This window comes from Trichoderma evansii (assembly GCF_050947405.1).
Source record: "Trichoderma evansii strain SZMC 28006 chromosome Unknown GGI43scaffold_8, whole genome shotgun sequence".
NCBI lineage: Eukaryota > Fungi > Ascomycota > Sordariomycetes > Hypocreales > Hypocreaceae > Trichoderma > Trichoderma evansii.
Genome location: NW_028145198.1, coordinates 1,013,965 through 1,034,205, shown reverse-complemented (window position 1 = coordinate 1,034,205; position 20,241 = coordinate 1,013,965). Strand labels below are relative to the sequence as shown.

The 20,241-nt window shown below is 47.2% G+C and overlaps 4 protein-coding genes across 4 annotated transcripts; all 4 read right to left on the bottom strand.

Moving 5' to 3' along the window:
• Positions 1-1,477: 1,477 nt before the first annotated feature.
• GGI43DRAFT_364879 (PIF1-like helicase domain-containing protein) lies at positions 1,478-3,005 on the bottom strand. The gene has a single exon (XM_083202444.1). It carries the CDS (start codon positions 2,908-2,910, stop codon positions 1,651-1,653), a length of 1,260 nt encoding a protein of 419 aa, XP_083061384.1. The 5' UTR covers positions 2,911-3,005; the 3' UTR covers positions 1,478-1,650.
• A 932-nt stretch (positions 3,006-3,937) lies between these two features.
• GGI43DRAFT_364824 (uncharacterized protein) lies at positions 3,938-5,580 on the bottom strand. Its single transcript, XM_083202442.1, has one exon. The coding sequence runs from the start codon at positions 5,364-5,366 to the stop codon at positions 3,966-3,968; it is 1,401 nt and encodes a 466-aa protein (XP_083061383.1). The 5' UTR covers positions 5,367-5,580; the 3' UTR covers positions 3,938-3,965.
• Positions 5,581-7,269: 1,689 nt separating this feature from the next.
• Positions 7,270-9,783, bottom strand: GGI43DRAFT_383299 (cullin family protein; the record flags this gene model as incomplete). The annotated part of the gene is made up of 3 exons (XM_083203368.1): positions 7,270-7,327; positions 7,388-9,297; positions 9,364-9,783. 3 exons carry the CDS (start codon positions 9,781-9,783, stop codon positions 7,270-7,272), a joined length of 2,388 nt encoding a protein of 795 aa, XP_083061382.1.
• A 592-nt stretch (positions 9,784-10,375) lies between these two features.
• GGI43DRAFT_403696 (DNA-binding protein kinase TEL1 domain-containing protein) lies at positions 10,376-20,219 on the bottom strand. Its single transcript, XM_083205819.1, has 8 exons — positions 19,865-20,219; positions 19,766-19,813; positions 19,665-19,707; positions 18,221-19,609; positions 17,836-18,173; positions 13,288-17,782; positions 10,777-13,220; positions 10,376-10,707 (listed from the first exon to the last, which is right to left on the bottom strand). The coding sequence occupies exons 1-8, from the start codon at positions 19,899-19,901 to the stop codon at positions 10,688-10,690; spliced, it is 8,814 nt and encodes a 2,937-aa protein (XP_083061381.1). The 5' UTR covers positions 19,902-20,219; the 3' UTR covers positions 10,376-10,687.
• Between the last annotated feature and the right edge of the window lie 22 nt (positions 20,220-20,241).

Genomic DNA, 20,241 nt, shown 5'->3' with positions numbered 1-20,241 from the left:
GACATGCCCCTGCATCTTTCCGCCAAGCCAATAAATGCCCTGCAAGGCCCAAGTAGGCAAGTCTGACTGTACACATTTTAGAAATCAGAGAAAACAAAGTCTCGAATATACATATTCAATTCGTTTAAAGACAGTCGGAGATAACCTACAAAATCACCGCCATCTATTGGAGAGTCTCAATCCCGTGACGACCTTTTATTGCAGCTGTCCTCCCGGATCTAAATATTTCATGAGGGGAATCATATAATCAGATAATAACAACACCAGTAGCACCAATAGTAGTACAAATTCTCTCACATATGATGCCGATCTATAATTCGCCATGATAAGGACCCAAATAACCATTGCGCTTTCTTTTTCTTCTTCCTCGTCTAGATCAATAATCTCTCAAGCAGAAGCGCTTGTGACGCCTTTTCTATTGGCGACGAAATCCGCTATGGATTGAGGCCTTCTCGTCGCTGCCTCTTCAGCACTGTAGAGTTGTCTGTAAAACCCAATGACCCGTGGGTGGGCCATAACTTTGTTCTTGTCAAAGCCCAAAACTCGTAGCCCCTCTTGGCTTGTAGCACGGCTCAGTGCAACATACGCTTGTCCCTTCTCAAACACTTTACCCAGGTTGACAGTGACTCGCTCGAGCGTCTGCCCTTGGGCTTTGTGAATAGAGAGCGCCCATGCGAGGATCAATGGAATCTGGACTCGCTTGGCTTGGACTTCGCCATTAGGAAGCTCAACCTTCCACTCTTCCGGCTGGCAGAGAATTACTCGTGCCACGCCATCTGTTGAAATGAATCGGACGACGGGAAACTTCATGCCAGACCCGTCTGGCTCTGGCTCACGGCTGAAGGCCTTTAATTTCCTTCGTGCCTTTGCCATTGCATCGTCCATTCCGTCATCATAGTCATCCGTGCTCGACATGTCGAATGCCCTCTCGTCAGAGAAGGCAATGACCGTGCCGAGTGATCCATTTACCAAGGATCCATCAAGATTCTTGATAAGCATGACTTGAGCGTTGATCTTGAGCTCAATAGATTTTGGAGCCATCATATTTGCCAATAACTTGTCTCGGATATTGACGTCTCCCGTATCCATGGCATCATACCGGTTCGGTTTTCCTGGCAGCTCCCTCAGCCGCCTCTCGTTGGACCCATCAACTTGTGCTCGTGTAGGGAAGAGCTCGGCTGACTCCACACCATCATTAAACTCAAGCGGTCTCGAGAGCTTTCTGAAGGTGTCCACTGTCTGCTGGCTAATCTGTCCCAGCCGCATCTCGTTTAACATGTTGGCAAATACGGGATCTCGCTGACGGAACACCTGTGTAAGACCAATCGTGTGGTCGATTGACGTACTCCAGGTAGCAGCATCAAAGGCAAATTTGGCCTCACGATTCTTATCCCCATCAGGGACAGGTGGAAGTTGGAAAAAATCGCCTGTGATAATCAGTTGAATGCCACCCCACGGCCGGCCGTTATTTCGAATTGTTCTTCCAATCTGCGATAGCTTGTCAAACAAGTCGCCATCCACCATGGAAATCTCATCAATAATGAGGCATTTCGTACCAAGCCACCTCTTTTTGGCTTTAGGATTCCTTCTAATTTTTTTCACAAGAGTACTCGCATCTTCCTTTCCAAGTCCAATACCTGTTGAATAGGGTCAGCCAACAATATCAACATAATAGCCGACAGCAACAAGCTCGTGGCATAGGCCAGCGTCAGGCCTACCTGAAAAGCTGTGAAGCGTAATTCCTCCAATGTTACACGCGGCAAGGCCCGTTGAGGCCGTCACAGCCACCCGTTCGGGTTCTCGGGCGTGTTTGGATCGCAGTTGGGTGATGATGGCTCTCATCAAAACCGATTTTCCTGTACCAGCAGGGCCAGTGAAAAACACACTCTTACCCTGGTTGACCACTAAGTCGAGCACATGTTCCTGTTCCCTACTCAGGTGGATGGCTTCGCCTTTAGAGGCATCGTGGGTTTTCCCGAACTCTGGTGGCCGCTCAGTTAAGCCTTGAGAATCTGCGCGAGCGGCCTGCTGAATCTTGAGCTGTTTCTTTTGTTCCTTGAGAGCATCGATATCAGCCTCCCACATGCGCGTTGGCTTTGTAGGTTGGACATTTGTAGGGACATCGAACTGGTTTTGGTCCTGGCTCTGTTCAGGTTCTGAGCGGAAGCTTGCCGGCAACACTCGCTTCTTCTTTGAAATGGGCAGTCCTGTTAGTTCGCTCTCGCCAGACGAATCACGTTTCAATGAAACTGTCGACATTGGCTTCTTGGAAGGAAAGTAATGGGACCTAGGGGAAGAGGACCAATCAATCTGCTGAGTTGGCGGAGGGGGGAAATCGTCCTCTTCTACAATCGGAGGCTTTGGGTCTGGGAGGGTGGGAAGCGCTGAAGGCGCCTTATAATCGAGATCGAGGTCTTCATCATCGCTAAAATCGTCTTCCACGAAATATACATGTTGTTTAGTCTTTTCATTTTCGTCAGGTCCAGTAAGATCAATAGTCTCGGAGGCGGCCTTGAACGGGTCTGATTTGCTGTACAGAGATGCCATGGCACTACCACCGGAGTTATTCACTGGCTGCTGCTGCTCCATGGGTTTTGAAAACGGTGTCGTCCTCGCCGACAATGCAAAAGCGCTGCTGGGAGCCGAGCTCGTCCCCGCCTTCTTAAACTGGTCTCGAATATCGGTCACGGGAGACGCACTCGGGCTGCTGGACGAGAACAGCTGCTTTGACAGGGCATTGCGACCGGGGGGGTCGCTGGCCTTGAAAGCCTTATTGGCCTTTGCAAACATCGAGTCGGCCGCGGCGAGAGACAGGTTGCGAGGCGTCCAGTGGGCATAGGCAAGCTGGCCAAGGATGCTCCGCGAGGTCGGCGAGGATCGAACTGGGCGGCTCAAGAGGCTGGCCTTCATAAACAGACGCCTAGGGAGAGAGGCCTGGAAGAATAGCAGTGCCGCGCAGCGATAGCCAATACCGGTACATGCACCATCACATCCCAGGCCAGGCTCTGCGGTACCGATCGAGGTGCTGCTAACTTTGAATGGAGGCGCGTCCCCCAGCGTGGTGGGACGTGCATCAATCAACGCGTGAGGAGCTGGCCGCTAAGTAAATCGCGTATCCATGCAAGCTTGTGCTGGGTAGTGCGCTAAAACCTTTTGACACCCGAGACCAGGCGGGGGAGAAGACTGCTTAGTCATCATCGTTGTTTGAATAGAGCAGCTGCATGCTCTTTGCTCAATAGCAAACTTGTAGTCCCCTGAGCAGAATAGAAATGTAAAAGTAAACATCAAACAGCTTGGGATGGCTAGAGAAATAAATGAGATATTCAAGGCAGTGCATTTGAGTCTGTCTCGGAACGACGAAAGAAATGAGCAAGCAGCAAAGACAAAGCGCGCCGATTTCAGAATATACCTTCAGTTCGTGATGGGTTAGTACTTATACCAGTAATATTGCTTTGATATTCCTTCAATTTATGTAAATATTACGTTATATAAGACACTTTAATGGCAATACTATCACGTTCATGCTTTTCATTATTCTGAGTGGTACACGTGATATGAGACACTACTTGTATGTAGTAATAATACTTTAACGCGAGAAATTACAAGAGGAAATATAGGGATATCATGCATATATAATGGACTAGAATTATCAAAATATGTAAAATGAGAGAAACTTGGGTTCACGGTGCAAGAAATAGTGTCTTAGGAAGGTACGTAGTAAATATATACCAATATTTCGATATTAACTACCCGGACATACATCCTAGCTTGTGAAGTTACATACAATATAATTTGGCATTTAACTAGCAATTCAACTACATCATATGTAAATATGGCGAAATTCTTCAACCTTTGTATCCTATATGTTGCTATCTTGAAGTCCAGCTTTGGTAACATTGGTAGCGGGTGAACAGAACAGAAGAAGATCAGGGCGGATGAAAACAGTACATGTATTCAGCATTCTATCACCTATAATCACCGCCATTCTCCGCATATAGCAAAGTGCTACGTCCTAGATCCCACGCATCTTGATCAAAACGCCGCCTATCATTCATATACCTCTGAGCATCTTGCTTCCGCCAGACAATGCCATTCGGCCCTGAGATTAGCAACTCTTTATCACGATTGTCGCGGTTTTGCCTCAGAGACTCTCTGTATGTGTGCTGAGTTGCAAGGTCGGAGACTGGTCCTTGGCGACTGGTCCTTGGCTCATCTGCCAGTGATGCACGATTGAGTCTATCTTCCAGTTGGTCTACATCTTCACCACTCAGGGAGTAGTGTGAAACATGATGAAGAGAGTCTCTGTGCTTCTCAACAGGGCTTTTGGTAAGGCGAGGTTGGTGTGACCTGTCCCTGACAGACATGGATCTTGCCATCCCCTCGCCGCGGGCCCTCTGCTCCAAGCGTCTCAGAGAGTCTGCTGTAGGCTTAGGCTCTGGTCTGGTTGGATCAGGCACTGGAGGAGGAATAGACTCATATCTGCCCACTGAATCATGTCGCTGTCGCGGACAGGCCACCACAACCTCAAAGGGCTCCCCGTTTCTGCTTTTGCGATACCTACTTCGCCCTCTTCCCTCTTCGTGATGGCGGCGGGAAGATACGTCGTCAACAAAAGAGTTTGCTGTTAGGTTGCCATTTGAAACTTTGCTGAAGAAAGAGCCGAAGGAAGTGGCTGAACTTCTAGAGTTTTGTGACCTAGAGGTATCCTGACGCTCCATTCTAGATGAGCTTAGTTGGCATTCATATTCTTTCTTGTCGCTCTGCTGGCGTTGATACATCTTGAGCCAATTTTCATCGTTGGATGGTTCTCTCTTAAAGTACGCCGTCACTGATACCCGCTCTTTCTTGGACCTGGATCTATGGCGCTCTTTGGTCGTTTTCTTATCCTTGCTGTGCTTGTCATGCCCTCCAGAGTAGTCTTTTGGTGTTTCGACTCTCTTGAATTTCCAATCCAGTTGGGCAAGTGTATAGACATAGCGACGATCCGATTCCATATTCTCCAGCCCAGTATGCGCAAGCTGCAATTGTCTTCGAAGTGCCGATGAAAGCTCATGTTTCTTGTCCGATACGGAGCCAGTCCCTCTATTGAGCTCACGTACCTTGTATTTCGCCTCTTGCTGAGGGATGTCTCTCTGGATCGTGTGCGATGCTTGTTCCCAGGTTGAAGGTACGAGATTTCCTTCGTCGTCAATAGCAGAGGACGATTTCTCAATACGAACAACAATATATGATGAAAGGCGTTTACGAGCCTCTTCTTCAGTGATGTTGTCATCGCGGAAATGCACGGCTGGTGATTGAAAAGAGGAGGGCAGATTTGCCCCAGAGCGGCGAGGCTGAACAGCCCTAGGACGCGAACGAGTAGTCATATTTAAAATAGATTCAATAGCAGATTCAAATTATCCGTTCAATTTGATGGTGTTTCGATAAAGAGCTGGATTCAAAGCTGGATAAGAGCAAGCGGACAGATATTTATACATATCCAACACCTATACTGTACAAACTCCTTCCACGTGCTGGCATTAACTATCTACGAAAAAAAAGTGAGGCGAACACACTCATTGTTGTAGTTGAGTATGGAGCGCATGGCCTGTAGCATTTCTGTGCACAAATGAGGCGAAGCTAATACCCATCACTTACACGCTTTGTTTGGTGTCGCTGAAGTATGTATCCCCCTGGTGCTCAATTAGGTAACTGTGAGATTTCGGTGAGCAAGACGGATCTGGTTTGGAATCCTCCTCGCCCTGAGGGGGAGAATGTCGTGCATCCGCACCGATAATTACGCACATGGCAGATGTTATCTTTACTTTGTTTATACCTCCATCTGGGGTCTGAAAGCTAAAGAAAAACACGTTTCTTTGGAGGTTCCCAGTACGCCTCTTTGAGTAAATGTTTGCGTTTCGCCTATGCCTAGTGTAAGGCTTGCCATCCATCATGTTTCCGACTGCCACGTATGTTACTGAGCACGATGAAGCTGAGCCGTTTCACATGTAGGAAATGATTGGCGGTGAAAAAATAAAAATAAAAAAAAAGCATACCCTCATCTTTGACCCCTCGTTGCTCCCTAGTTCGAGATGCAGCTAGCCGCCTCATTCTGACGCTATCGGTATTGAACCAAACATGTGAAAGTCGACTATTGCCTACAGAGTTAGAAGCATGAACAGCCACCCAAGAACCTCCAATCTCCAGATTATTGGTAGAATGCGCTGGCAGCCTCACCTCATTGGAGAACACGAGGCCTCATTGTTCGAATAGTCTCATCTCGTGACTCTTATGATCAATACGTCATTAATTTGCGCCCAGAGATGGCCAACTGCATACAAGAGATGCCATGGCTTTCTCAAAATGGCCATTTCAAACCAACAAAAGCTCTTCTCCCTATCAATCCGAGGCTTAATAACTCAAGGTAGAATGTAAAAGGGGCCCAACTCAAACTTTGTGTTTGCATACAGCCTCAAATAAGAGCCCAAGGCATAGTTACTGTGTTACGGCAAATAGAGCTTGATATTTTCGTTAAGTGAGCGGTGAATAAGCCTGATAACTTGAATGTAATACTTGTGTCGCCGTATCGTTTGGAATATGAGAAGTGTATATAATTCAGGGAGTAGTGACAAGATGCAATCGTCAGCCAAACTCCGACCTAATAGAAGGCATCTGCCTTTGACGTAGGCGGTGATACGTATGACTGAAAAATTGAAGAAAAAATCCCTTGTGCTTTGTGTCTAGATGCCTTCCCTTGACTTTGTTGACCAACTTATTTCTGTTACAGTATCAATGTTTAGCCCAGGAGAGTGCCTGAAGGCTGTCCTCCGAAGTTTGACAAATCACACAACATATTCCAGGAGAACACGACTTGTTTATAATTCACCGCCATATAGATGGCACCTGAGAGCCTTTCTGAGATTAAAGGGCCGCAGTATTTTGTCACACATCCATGTCTCGCTTCATCCAGGTGTCTTTCTTCTAGATGTCGAGAGGCCGCCTCATATTGCATATCTCCAAAATTTATTTTCCACAATAGTACACCAAGCATAGTACATAATGGACATGAAAGTAATACACGCCAGCGAATGGCCAAGGGAAGCTAGGTCATGGGATCGTCATAGAATCGTAAAAATTATGTGCCTACAGGAGCTTTTGCTGAATCCATGTGCGTAAGGATGTAACGACTCTGTCACCCTTGGTGTCCCGTCTGGTCCATTAGTCCTTTTCTATCAGTGCCAAATCAATGCATCTAACCAAGCTTGCGTCTAGAAAATTCGATGGCAGTTCTTATGCCAAGTAAGTATAGGAGTTTTCTTCTCTCTCAAGATAATCCTTCTCGATTAGACTATTGCAGCAGTTAGCTCATCTGACTCCCTTTAGTTTATTGTGTTATTTCAGTGCTTACCTCTCGATCTCCTTCTTAATAGCGGCCGGCTCGACACTGCCTCTCTTCTTGGTCAAATTAATGACTTCGGCCACCAGCTCTGCGTGACCCATTGTCTTGCGGCTCTTCATGATACGCACAATCGCTGCTTGGGTCTCGAAGCGCCTGTCTTGGGCAATCTTTTCGTGTGTAGCCTTATTTTCTTCCTTGGTCTCCTTCAACTGGATTTGGTTGATCTTGACACGATACTTGGGGTCGGTAAAGGCCTTGTTAAAAGTAAATGTGTCTGTGGGATTCACATCACGGCCCTTTGGATGCTTTGTCAGTACACGCGCCTTTCCACAGGCCAGTGACTGAAGTGTTCGGTCCAAATCAACCCCTTGGAGGCCAGTGGCCCCCGAGATTTGCTCATACGCCAGGAATCCGTCTGCAGCGACATCGTTAAAGAGCAAAAGCACAGCGGCCTGGAATGCCGATACCAACAGCTCCTTTGCCCCCTTAGGGAAGGTTGCCTTGACAGAACAGTGCGCGAGTGAGTGCTTCCATGTCAATACTCGGCCTGTGTGCTTGTTTTTGTAATGTCTTTCGAATTGCTCGGTGCGTTTGGCCACCTCGTCAGGCAGATTCAGCCTGACGTCGGGATATGTTGGCCATGCAGCAGCTGACAGGATCATAACTTGAAGATCCACCTTGCCAGTGCGGTCAGGGTTGCCTTCGCACCACTCCTTGTAAGCCTCCATCTCATCTTTAGCGAGCTCTTGGTCTTTGAACATTTGCTCCAGGTTGTGGGTGAAGTTGGAACCACATTCTCCTCGCAACTTGGTAAGCATATTCCGTTCGGCATCTTGGCTAGCGCTACGACCCATGAGGAGTCGGCGAGCCAAATCTTTCTTGTAAAAGGCCTCAAAGGCGTCCTTGCCCTCGATAAATCGGAAAAGTTCGAGAGCCTGGTCTAACTGCCTATCCAGCTCGGCGTCTTCATCAGCGCTGCTGGCATGTCCCGCCTTCTCCGCCGCAGCTCGATCCTTTACATCGGACAGAAGTTCTTTTGGCAGGGCTCTAATGCCACCACGAAGTAGCATGTCGATGTGCTTCGCCGTCATCTCACCAATCTTTGATGTGCCCGAAGACCAGCAATCGGCTATCTTCCGGTCATTCATGAATTTACCAAAAGCCTCGCGCATTCCCCAGAGGAAATCTTCGTCCTTGTTGAATGCATCGCGAATGGTCAGGTCCAGCGCTCGCCGTAAGTCCAAGAGGCGAATCACCATCTCATCGCCTCTGTTCTTGTCAGATACTATTGAAGCCCCCGTTTCTCGGATATAGTCGCTCCATGGTGTCTTTAACTTCTTTTGGATTCCCGATAACCGGAGAAGGTCATATAATCCCTTCAGAGACCTTACATCCCGATCAGATAACAGATTTGACAAACTTCCTCCATGTAGAAGCTTATCAGAGTACTGGTCGATCAGGATATTATGCGCCAGTGACATTGACTGCCTTTCTGTTGTACTGTCCAAGTTGTACGCCATGCACCGGTAATCTTCGCGCTCCAGGAGCCGCTCACAGACCTCGATGTACTCCTTGAGGCTCAGAGGGCTGCAAGTTTCTCCAAACTCTCTAAAGTACGCTTCGGATTGCTGTAGGTATACAGGTTCGAAATATTTTGTGTACACTCCCAGCACATAGAGCATCATGATAGAGTCTTTGAGCAGCTCGGATTCTTTCCGAGTATCCCCCCGGCGATCAAAGTTGATCAATTCGCATATTGCGAAGATAAGCTCGGCACCAATGTTTGGGCTAGACTCTGCATTTTGCGATGAGAAGGCCATTCGGCAGAACCGTGTGATAGCCATGTCGTTTATTGATGGTAAGGACTTGAGGAGCAGATATGTGCGATCCAGATAGCTAAAGGTCGATCTGACCAGAATCTGACATCAGATGTGTGAGCAATGCTGTTATATAAAGTTCATGTCTCTATAAAGAAAGGGTCATACCGTCTGAGCATTCCACGTCTTCCATTCCGCCAGCGTTTTCCTCAGGACATCCAGATTGGATATCCTAGCTGCGCTCTGTATCTTGGGCAGAACCACATTCTTCAGATGGCTATCCACCTTGTCCTTGAGCGTCCTGTACACTGTATCGGCGTTTCCTTTCCGACACATATCTTCGACACCACGGTAGAGGCGCTCCAGCGGAATGGCCGGAGTTCGGCTGTTGAAGATTGCGTCCAGTGCTCCCTCGAGTTCCCTCTCTGTCCGCGCATAGTACTCTTGAATTCGTGCTTCGTGGTGGACGGGACTGCGCAGGTTCTTGATAACCAGCTTCCGCGCTCCGCTATGAGGCTGATATGCCGATTGGCGCTTCGTCAGGTCGATGATGTCGGGCATCTTGCCCCTCGCTGAGACGCTGGCCATGGCCAAGTTATCAGAGAACCTAGGTCTCTTGGCTGCTGACGGAGACGACGTGGGCGACGAGGACGAGGACACGCGTGGGCGGCGGCGAGAGGAAGAAGCCGAGTCAACTGTCGCTGGTTGCATGAACGCCGATTAGCAATCGCAACTTGGCTGGAGCTGCCGCTTTGCTGTCTGTCGATAGCTCGGTGATACGGGCCGGGGTCGGTGGCACGCAAGGCACGTTATCGGTGCTAGGACGAGATCGTGGTATTTGCTAGCAGCTGGATGCGTAATGGCCGGGGGATATCAAATAATCGGAAGTGGGACTGGACTTGCGGTTTTTGGGTCGAGGTTTGGGAAGTGGCTATTATTATGTCATGATGGATGGGCGGATGGAGGACACTCCCCGCGATAAGGAAATTTGATTACCAGCCGTCTCCAGGGCGCGCTTAGCGCCTACGACGCGCCATAGCGGGCCTCTTATGGCGCTGCAGTTCTATTAATAAGCGGTGCATGCTGTGGTATTGTAGGTTCTAGGTTATGGTTAAATCGCCTTTGAGCAGATCCATAGCTTAGAGTTTTATCAACGGCTTCTCTGACAGTCACAAACTATTGGCCTCCAACTTTATGTTATTTATAGGTATGAGTATTTGCGTAAGTATATAGAGAGTTATGATACTGTTCTCATATACTAGCTACCAAGCCATTGCTGCTATATAATTCAAAGTAGAACAATCTGCATACCATTTATCCCCGCGTACTTCGTTGTGTCAAATCACCAATATATCACACTATCCATATCAAGTATTGTACAGTCTAGCCCCTTTCCATATCTCATACCACCCAACCTCACCACCGCCACTGATTCGTATTTATCAACAGTGAGCCCCTACACCCACTCATATTAACATATATGTCCCGTCATTTACGCATATGCCGCCCATCCTATGATACAAAGTCAGTATAGATCCAGCAAAAATTTTAAATACCACGGAAAGTTTCAACTACACGTACCAGAATACAATACTGCAAGGTTTCGTTCGTCCGTTGCTTGGTTTATAAGATCATTGACCATGGCAGTCACACTCAATGTCTTTGAAAGCTTCTTCCTCACAACTTCCAAGGCTCGATCGCCTTCAGACGGCTCATTCAGACGACCTGCAGGATTCTTCCCCTTCTTTGGATCCACGTCTGCTGGAACCGCGTCGTCAATCGCCCCATCACCATCCTGACGAGCCTTTTGCAGCTTGGCCAATCTCACCGGCGAGACTGACCAGCTATACAGAGGATCGTACCGCAAGACATCTAGAATCGTCATGATTGAATACTGTTCCTCTCGAAGAGCGTCAAGAGTAAATTCGCAGCAACGACGGAACACGCCCTCGGTCTTTGCTATTCCCATGCCATCCACAATATCTCGAGTAAGGCGGAAAGGCACAAGCTCCGGCACAGGCAAGATCCTGCCTGTCTCAAACGCGATACCCAGATCAATATGGACAGCTTCTCCAGTCTTGGTGTCCAGAAGAATATTATGGCCGTGACGGTCACCCAAGCCCAGTACATGACCAAGCATCGATATAGCTGCTGTACTTCGCGTGTATGCTAGTCTTCTTGCGAACCACTCGTCAGGATCCACAAAGTACTCCATGAAGAAATATCGCATAACAGGCTGAAATCTTTCAGTGACTTTCCTGTAGGTACTGATACGCTGCTCTACCGTCCTATTCTGGACGTTGAATATCTCTTTTCTGCACTGTGTGCCCTTAAGATCACGAGGATTATACCGTTCATGTGCTGGCATGAGAAATTCGTGTAGGGGAATTGTGTCACGGACAAACTCGATCAGCCCAGAGGAGGCCGTAAGCGGAAGTACTTTGTATGTTCGAATGCCCAGATTCCTCTGGCGGGTAGCTCTATGAAGCTTCAGCAGAGACGAGACAGCCGCGAAAACTTGCTCCATGATAGCGTCTTGGCGAAGATCGTCTTGGCCTCCCTTTACCAGCTGCTTATATTTCAAGCCATCTGTTCCAATAGCAGTGATGATTTTCGGCGCACTCACTCCAGAGGCGATTGTCATTGTCGGTTCAAGCCTCGAGATCATGGGTACTCCAGAGTAATCCTTGTTCGCATTGACTTCGATATGCATTGTCGGCGGAGGTATGTGAAATTTGGTTAGGTAGGTCACCAAATTCTTGGCTGCCGTGGAATCTTTCAACGCAACTTTTGCTCCGGACTTGTACTTTGCAGGATCTCTATCTAGAGCAAGGCCATGATAGTATTTGCTTGTTTTGTCAGTCGACACCCACACATCAGCGACAGCCTTTGTGCTTGCAAGCCTTTGTGCAATCTTCTCGTTGGCCTTAACGCGAAGAATTGCGACCTCGTCCTTCTGCTGTACTCTCGCTTTGGTGCTAGACCAGATGTGATACATGCCATGGTATGGATGGTCTACGCAAATATTGTAAACCAAATCTGCGAGGAGCTGTTGGAACGTCACATCTTGGTTTTGAAGCCGTGATGTGAGCTGGCTCATGAGGCCTGCAAATTTGGCTGTTGGTACTTTAGCGAGATGCCAGCTCACCGCTTTATTTGTCGCATCGTCATCTGATCTTTCGAACCACAGTGCTGTGAATCGCAAGGCATCGTTATCATGTTCATCTGAAGAAGCGAGTGAGAGTAGATAATTTTCTAGACTCAGGCGAACAAATTCATTGCGGGTCGTTTCAACACGACGTAGCTCTTGCTCATCGAGATCGAGCCACTGCTTTTCTTTTGAAAGAACATGCGTGTATTTGGCTCTGAGCTGTGAATCTTTAGTGCTTGAGATAAGTAACTTTAGATCTTCCACTTCGTCATTCTTGCCCTTCTTCAAGCTTTGTAAACGTTTGAGATCCGCCAAGCTGTCTTGATCTTGAAGCTGCTCGTCACAAAACACAGCAAATTGATGAAACACCAGGCCTGCTCCTTTTACTGCAACGCCACCCCTGAGATCCTTGAGCGCTGGCTCTAGGTATTTCTTCTGGATATCTCGGGGCTTCTCCAGGCGTGCGACAGACATCCTATGGCCAATTTTCGAAAGAAGGTCAGATCGGCTCACAGGTATCCCTTGCTTTTTGAGCGCTGTAACATTGTCAATGCCTTGAAGCATTTTAATCGATGAACTCATTTCTCCGTAGTCCCATAAGGAGTTGGCCACTTCAATGGTAACAGCCACATCAACATGAGTACCCAAAGCTTCGCATGGCTTGATAAGGTCGTTCAGAGCTGTCGAAATATTCAACGATTCTTGTGTGGCCTGATGATATCGATAAATACTTGATGCGAGAAGCATCGATTTAACTTCCGTTTGCCTAATTAGTGCTAATGGAAATGTGGTATATCCCAGAAACAATGCACGCTGGCTAAACAAGCTCATCGTTGTTCCTCGACAAGAGAGGATTTGGCTGACATCGTCGTATCTGTACGTGAATTAGTAGCCGTAGCTTCACTGTTGGGGAAAAAAAGGGGGGGGGAAAGAAGACTTACAAGCCGCTCTTCATCCATTGGCTGCGCATCTGAAACTGGCTCATGTGGCCCTCCAGATCAGCCACATCTGAAATATTCAAGATCTCATCCAATTCAGAAAGCGCCCCCAAAGCCCCAAGGCGGCTTCTTAGTGCCGTTGCATTGCGACTATCTCCAACCAGACTCTTCATTGTACGAGCAAAACCGTCATAAATAGCTGTCCGGACCGCTGCCATACTTGTTGCCTGTTGCATAGTCTGGTATGCTTTATAAGTGACAACGGCATGATGGTCACTTGCAGCTGGCACGGGAAGATTCCATATTTCAAGTCTTCGAGCAGTCTGAAATGTGCTTTCTATGGAGGCTGCAGTCGAACCGAGATTCTGTTGTGTCTGCATTAGAGAATGCGACAAACCAGCCAATCCCAGCGTACCCAATGTCTTAACGAGTACATGAGCGTCAGATTCCGAAGTATTTTGTTGTAGGCGAATATGACTATCATACTGAGCGCCTCGAAAAGCTAGATTCTTTGTGCCAGCTTGCTCGTATTCCAAACGAGACAGGACGCTCGATAAGCTTGCTTCCTCCGTTAAGCCATAGTACGCATCTGGATCATCGATATTCTCAAAAATTGCCAATAGAGTTTCATTCATATCGGCTTCTTTGGCGACAGAAGTCCTTCGGGATGTGCGGGATGACTCTGAGGCGGCTATCTCGGCAAAGAGGAGAGCTGTCTTGTCCATCCCACATCGAGTTGCGGATGCTGCTGCTAGGGCGTAGTCTATATCCAACCAATGCAGTCGATCTACTATAGATGACTCCTTAGGGTATTCTTGCGTCCTAAGATAAAGAACCGTGTTGATCAATAGTTTGATGTTCTCTTTGGCTGCCTGGTCAGTTGATCCTAGCCATTGTTTCATAGCGTTTGACAGCAACTTTTTAGTCGCCTGTTGCTGCTCTAGTTGGAAGTAGAGCACCAGGTGAACAATGAAGGGAAAGGATTTCTCAGCGAATCCCTTGACATTCAGGAGTGCCGATGACAGAACTGCAAGAAGGATTGAACTTGGAACTGAATGTGCAAGATATGCACTCAAACGAGGTAACCAATTTTGCGATGCGATATCTTCAGTCCACGAAAATTGATTGCCGTCTGCCGGAGTAGTTTCCGAAGGGGGAGTCCTGTACGATCCCCATTGTGATGCAAGGAAAAGCGACTCGGACAGACTTCGCTGGCCCGCTGTGACAAGTGGAGCATCATCTTCTACAACTGCTCGTGATATTGCAGTCCGTAATGTAGCTTCAGCCAATCCTGCAGTGACAGAGTCTGGATTCGTTGTAAGGTCTTGCAGGAGATGTAAGAGTCCCATTTCGGATCCATGGGGCCCCGGCGCTATCTTCTCATATTGGTCGAGTCGTGTCTCCCTTAATATGTCATCGGGGATGCTTCCAGATGCTAGAAATGAACGACCAACAACTCGCCCTGCCCAGGCCAAATAATTTTCGCTGAGATTTTGAGCTCCACAGCTTTTCCACACCGCTGAAGCATGGTTAATAGCATGCTGGTCACTTTCCAAAACATCATTTTTAATATGTGTCGGGATCATAAAATCGCCACAGAGAAGACCAAGGGCAAGCTGTCGTGAAGACTCATTGAGGAGCTGGCTTCCCGCTATTTCATCGTTCAGGATATCCAATAGAAGCTTGCTTTCTGATGTATTTTTCTCCGCATTACCAGAAGACCGTATATGAGATGCCGACATAGTGATGGATTTGAATAAGTCATTTTGTGGCTGGCTTTCGAATCTCGGAGAGGTATAATCTGCTAGATACTGACTAAACCACTCGTGAAACTTTTGCGCCTTGCTCATGGTAGCCTTGAATTGGCTCTCTTGTGTAGTACTCGACTGACTGGATTCAAGGAAGACTCTAAGCGATGCCAAAGCTGACAGAGAATAGCCAGCAAGGAATGAGGGAACTTGGGCTAAGTATATTTTCCCCCGGGAAAGTAAATACTGGCTAATCCCCAGAGCATCATCTGCGCATTCGGAATCCACAATGAAGCTTCGAATGGAGGTCAATAGCATTTCTAAGCAGTATGACTCCCAAGCAACTGGTCCGGCTAAGCACACTAGTATCCTCACTTTGCGAAGAACAGAGCATGCGTGGAGTGAGCCAAGTGCAGGGTGTACTGTATTGAATAGCTTTCGAGCAATCGCAGCCACGACGGCCGGAGTCCAAAGGTCTTGAAACTGAAACTCAGTGCTTTGACAAAGGCGGACAATTTCGTTGAATACAAATTTTGCTCTGAACATGGGCTGCTGATTTGGCGGGAGAATAGCTGGCGAATGTGCAATTGCCTTGATCGCTGCCATATTTTCGCCTGCATATTTGAGGTGTGCTTGTCTTAAGAAGACTTTTTCGATAGAGTCTTCTTGGTCAATTAGGTCGAAGAAGAGGGCAACAATGTCGATGAAATGAGTATAGGCTGAATCAATAAATATTTTGGAACCTAGCTTTCCCTTTATGCGATCTTCCCCTCTTGCTTTTTCTTCCGCCTTTGTCTTCTCTCCCCCCTTTGTCTTGTCTTGGCTTGCTTGCTCTGTCAGTGTATGTAATAAGCCGTATGCTAACGACGTTGCAAAGTTCTGTTGGATAAGTTGGGTTTCTGGTATGCCGACTAGGCGAGCTATTTCTGCGCTTGCAGCATCCTGTCCTCGCATTGTTGCTAGCCCGATTGCTTCCGCCTGTGCAGATTTCAACAGTTCTCCAAGGCTAGTATATCCAAAGATCGAATAAGGAATGTTTTCCACTGTATTGACTTCTAGCCAAGTATATAGAAGTTGACGAGAGAATAACTGAAAGAGCTCTGCCGGCGTCTTGAGGTTCAGAACAATGGAGATATCCGCTAAACATCGTTTTGCATAGTCGGCCGATTGAGATATGTTGCCTGGAGTTTCAAAAATATGATAGGTACACCTTCTCAGGAGAGTGGGCCAGCTGCAAGCTATCTTGGATAGTACGAGAAGGCGGAAAGCGATGCCCGCCTTATTCTCAGCGTCTGTCGGGAGGTTATCCAGAATATCCAGAAAAACGTCTTCGTGCAGCATCAAAATATATAGCTCGAATATATCGGCTATTCTTTCTGCAATAAAACATTTGACTTTCATGTAACCCTTCTTCATTATTAAGAGCAGAGAGGTTCGGCATGATTCAAGCTTCAGCTTTTTTCCATACTCTGGGTTAACTCGTAGCAGAGTGAATAATAAACGAGCAAGTGACATTTGAGTCTTTGGAGAGAGAATATTAGAAGGAAAGCAGACTTTGATGAAATGAACATACAGGTCGCCAACCATATCTGCAAGGTTTTGGTTATCTTGGAGCCAGACGCTGCTGAGGCCGTCGATTACCTCAATACAGGTGGTTTGGGCGACCTCGCATGATTGATACTCTGGATTCCCTACTATTTTTCCAAGCCTCTCGATAATCGCCAATGATGCTTCCGTAGTAATAACGAGGTCAGATCTGACGATCTCTATCAAGAGACGCTGGCACGAAAGGAACTCATCATCAGACCGTGCCAAGAGATCATCAACAAATGAATTAGGCAATAAGCCCAGTTGGCTCCTATCCTGATTAATGAGTCTCAGGAAGACTAATCGAAGTCGCGTATCCATATAAAACGCTTGAGCATCCAGGCTGAGCTGGGCATTGTGCCTTGGGACCGAATAAGTGTTCGATGAAGACATAGCTTGGTTGTTAGAAGAATCAAAGTCATCGTCTATGTCCATGAAATCTGCGTGGCCTCCCGAGTGCTGACTTGATTGTCGCTGTTCTATGATTTCAGAAATCTTGGAAAGAAGGTTGACAATGCCTGAGCTCTGCCCAAATAACTGGCTCAAATTTGCGGTGTTAATTTCGGGTATGCATGATCTTAGCTCTTTCAGGGTCAAACCAATGAATGTTGTAGGCTCGACTGAACGCAGGGCGGCTGAAAGAGCTCTCTCAGCTAAATCTAATAAGAGCGCTTCCATAGAAGATGACTGAGTAGAATTCAGGTCGTTAAGATGGGGCATCAACAGTGTTCCTACTATGCATGCAGACATGAGGCTTTGAAATCGATTAGCTGAAATCTGGCTCCCGCCATCGCTAGCTCTTTTGGTCCACGAGGTACACAACTCTTTCAGCTCTTCGAGTTTTGGATAAAGAAGTTCTAAGACAATCTTTTTCATGGTAAAGAAGATGCTAGTATCTGCTGTGAGAGGCAGAGCTTCCTTAGTTGAGAAATAGCAACATTCGTGAGAGATGATATCAGCTGTCTCATGCCCTAACAAGAGGAGGTATTCATTGAACTCTCCAATCTCTCGCTGGGATATCCATGCCTCGCCCAGAAAACCACCAGATACAATATCTTGGCGACTTGTACTGAGGGGCTGGGCTCCGCAGCACAGATGTAAAAGGTTAACGAGGTCAATAGGTCGTACATGAGCAGATTGGAACGATGAGTATGCCAGTTCGCCTATCATTCTTTAATTAGTTGATGCCGCATACTGTTTCGGGATTATAACATACTCGGATTCCATCGCAAAAAAATCCATCTGATGATGTAGCTTGATGTACTCTGACTTGCGCTGGGCAGCCTGGAGTTACGAACGTGATATAAATGCGACATTAACGCAAGAGACGTGTCACATATGACGCCTGGTCCATTGATATCAGCTGTTGTAATAATGTTGTTGATGTCGTCTGCTAGATTATGATATGGCAGTATGTCAGTTTCAATAACGCAATGTATCAAAAGGCACGCAGCGCGACTCGTCGCTGCTAGGCTGATTGACCGGGCAGCCGAATGCCATATTTGCTTCCATGTGTCCTGTTGGAGTCGGCACTCTTTGGACCATAATGCACAGCTATAGAATGTTAGTACAGAGTAAAGGTGAGTAGCGGTTCATATTACCTAGCGCAAGCAATCAGAGCCCAAGATGCTGTGATGGTGTTTTTGCCTCCGGCAAAGTGAGCGAGGTCTCCAAGAAGCTCATCGATCTCGCTATGGCTCAGAGTATTGGTCGCTAGCATGAACGGTACTAGCTGTAAGGCAGTCCGAACAATGCCAGCGTCTTCTGACTTTAGTTTGACTCTGATAGAATTTGGATCTTGCTGAATTCGTCTCCTCTTGCGAGGCTGCTCTCTATGCTCCACATCTTGGTCCGCGACATCCTTTTTAGAACGCAGTAAAATGGCTTCCAAGTAAGCGAGATTTTGTATAACGGCCCAGTGGCTCTCTCCTTCAACGTTGTGAGGCCGTAGCCTTAATAGACCAAGTTGCATAGCTTGTCCTCCTGAAGCTGAGGGACCAAAGGTCAGATCACTAAGCTGCAGCCGGAACGCTTCACCTCGCCTAGAATACTCTTGCCATAAAGGGTCCACTAGGTTTTCCAATTCACTGCGTACGATTTTATCCCCAAGATTGACTGCGAGATGCTCAAAATGTAGGTGCATGAGGATTACCCCCCGTAATATCTCATTCCTTAGGCCTTTGATGAGTTCGTCCTGAGAGGCTTTTTCTGGGCGCCACCAGTAGCCCATATGGGGCAAAACATTTTTTGCCAACGTAATCGCATCGTCCAGGTTGTCTGCTTCAATTGCACGAAAGACAGTGTTGATAATTGAGAAGCAGAGCGTCTGCGTAGAACCCAAGCTGAGATGCTTGATACTCAGTATCCTCAGGGCAAGGTCTGTAATATCTTGCATTCGTTGAAGTATAGGGGCATTGGCTGCCGACACCAGGTAAAAGAGGCCTTCAAGGGTATCCTTCAATGGGCCTCCCTCTCCCGGTGCAGTGTGGCGCTGGACTTGCAGAGACGAATTTGACCGAGGCATAGATCGAGATGAAGAGGCAGTTGGTGCGGGGGAAGACCTTGCTGCGTGAGGTGACGAAGCTGTGTTTGCCTCATTTGGGAGAATGTTAAGAGCAATATCTAGAAACAAATCAACGCAGTCTTGCCAAGTTTCTGCACTCTTTCTGGCCAAGAGCTCGGCGTTGACTTGTCGAGATATAAGTTCCGTTAGGGCCTTGACATAATCGTGAAGCAGCGGCCGTACAAAGTCATTATCAGGGCCAGGCAAGGTTTGGGTGATGTGATCTATGGCAGCGAGCAACGTCTTCCGTCCTATCTTGGAGGCACCGCGACTTGCTGCCATCCTAACTGCGACGGCGCATTTCGACAATCGGGTTGCGACAGGCCCCTGTGATTTTTTCTTATCATAGTAACCTGGCTTTTCCTTAAGTACAAAGGCGAATATGGCTTCAAATATTTCGTGATAACTTTTATCTCCTAGGTCAGAGCTGGACAGAATGTTAGCGCTATGAAAGGTCATTAATACGGGGAAGTCAGCCGTACAGATTCGTAGATGCATTCCGAGGATTCAAAAGCTGAGCCAGGCCTTGAGATAGACGTTAATACCATTTATCAAATGAATACGAACAGAAATGTTCACATACTATCTACAGATTTCTCCTGTTCTTTGACGGGGCCTGACTTCACTTTCCCTGTAGTAACGATTAGCAAGCTTCACATAAGAGTAGGTAGGATAAACGCACTCGCCAAATCCATGACGCTCTGTCCATGAGAGGCCATGGCGAAAACTCAAGTCGCAAAATCTTAAATTCAGTAAATGATGCTATTTGAGACTCCAGTTGATGCGTATTAGATATATAGACATATAAGATGCACTTCAGTTCGCGTCGCGATCAAAGTGCATAAACAGAACTGTACTCCGTAATAACGAATGAGTGGTCGCGACAAGAGTCATCACAAAAAAAGAAATATTTCTTCTTTAACATAAACCGGAAAAAAAAAACCGTCTTGTAAACGAGAGCAGGACAACTTTTTATGCTCAATTAACAGGAATAATTCACTCTAGCAACTCTTTGGCTCCCCATGTTGCAATGGCCCACTACTGCCTAGAGTGGCCTGC

Bases quoted from the DNA above. Each gene is read 5' to 3' on its own strand.
- GGI43DRAFT_364879 (XM_083202444.1), bottom strand. From the start codon at position 2,910: ATGAAGGCCAGCCTCTTGAGCCGCCCAGTTCGATCCTCGCCGACCTCG.
- GGI43DRAFT_403696 (XM_083205819.1), bottom strand. From the start codon at position 19,901: ATGGCCTCTCATGGACAGAGCGTCATGGATTTGGCGA. The intron at 19,610-19,664 runs GTACGGCTGACT...CATTCTGTCCAG, and splicing joins CGGAATGCATCTACGAATCT to CTCTGACCTAGGAGATAAAA. The intron at 10,708-10,776 runs GTACGTGTAGTT...TTTGTATCATAG, and splicing joins CCTTGCAGTATTGTATTCTG to GATGGGCGGCATATGCGTAA.
- GGI43DRAFT_364824 (XM_083202442.1), bottom strand. From the start codon at position 5,366: ATGACTACTCGTTCGCGTCCTAGGGCTGTTCAGCCTCGCCGCTCTGGG.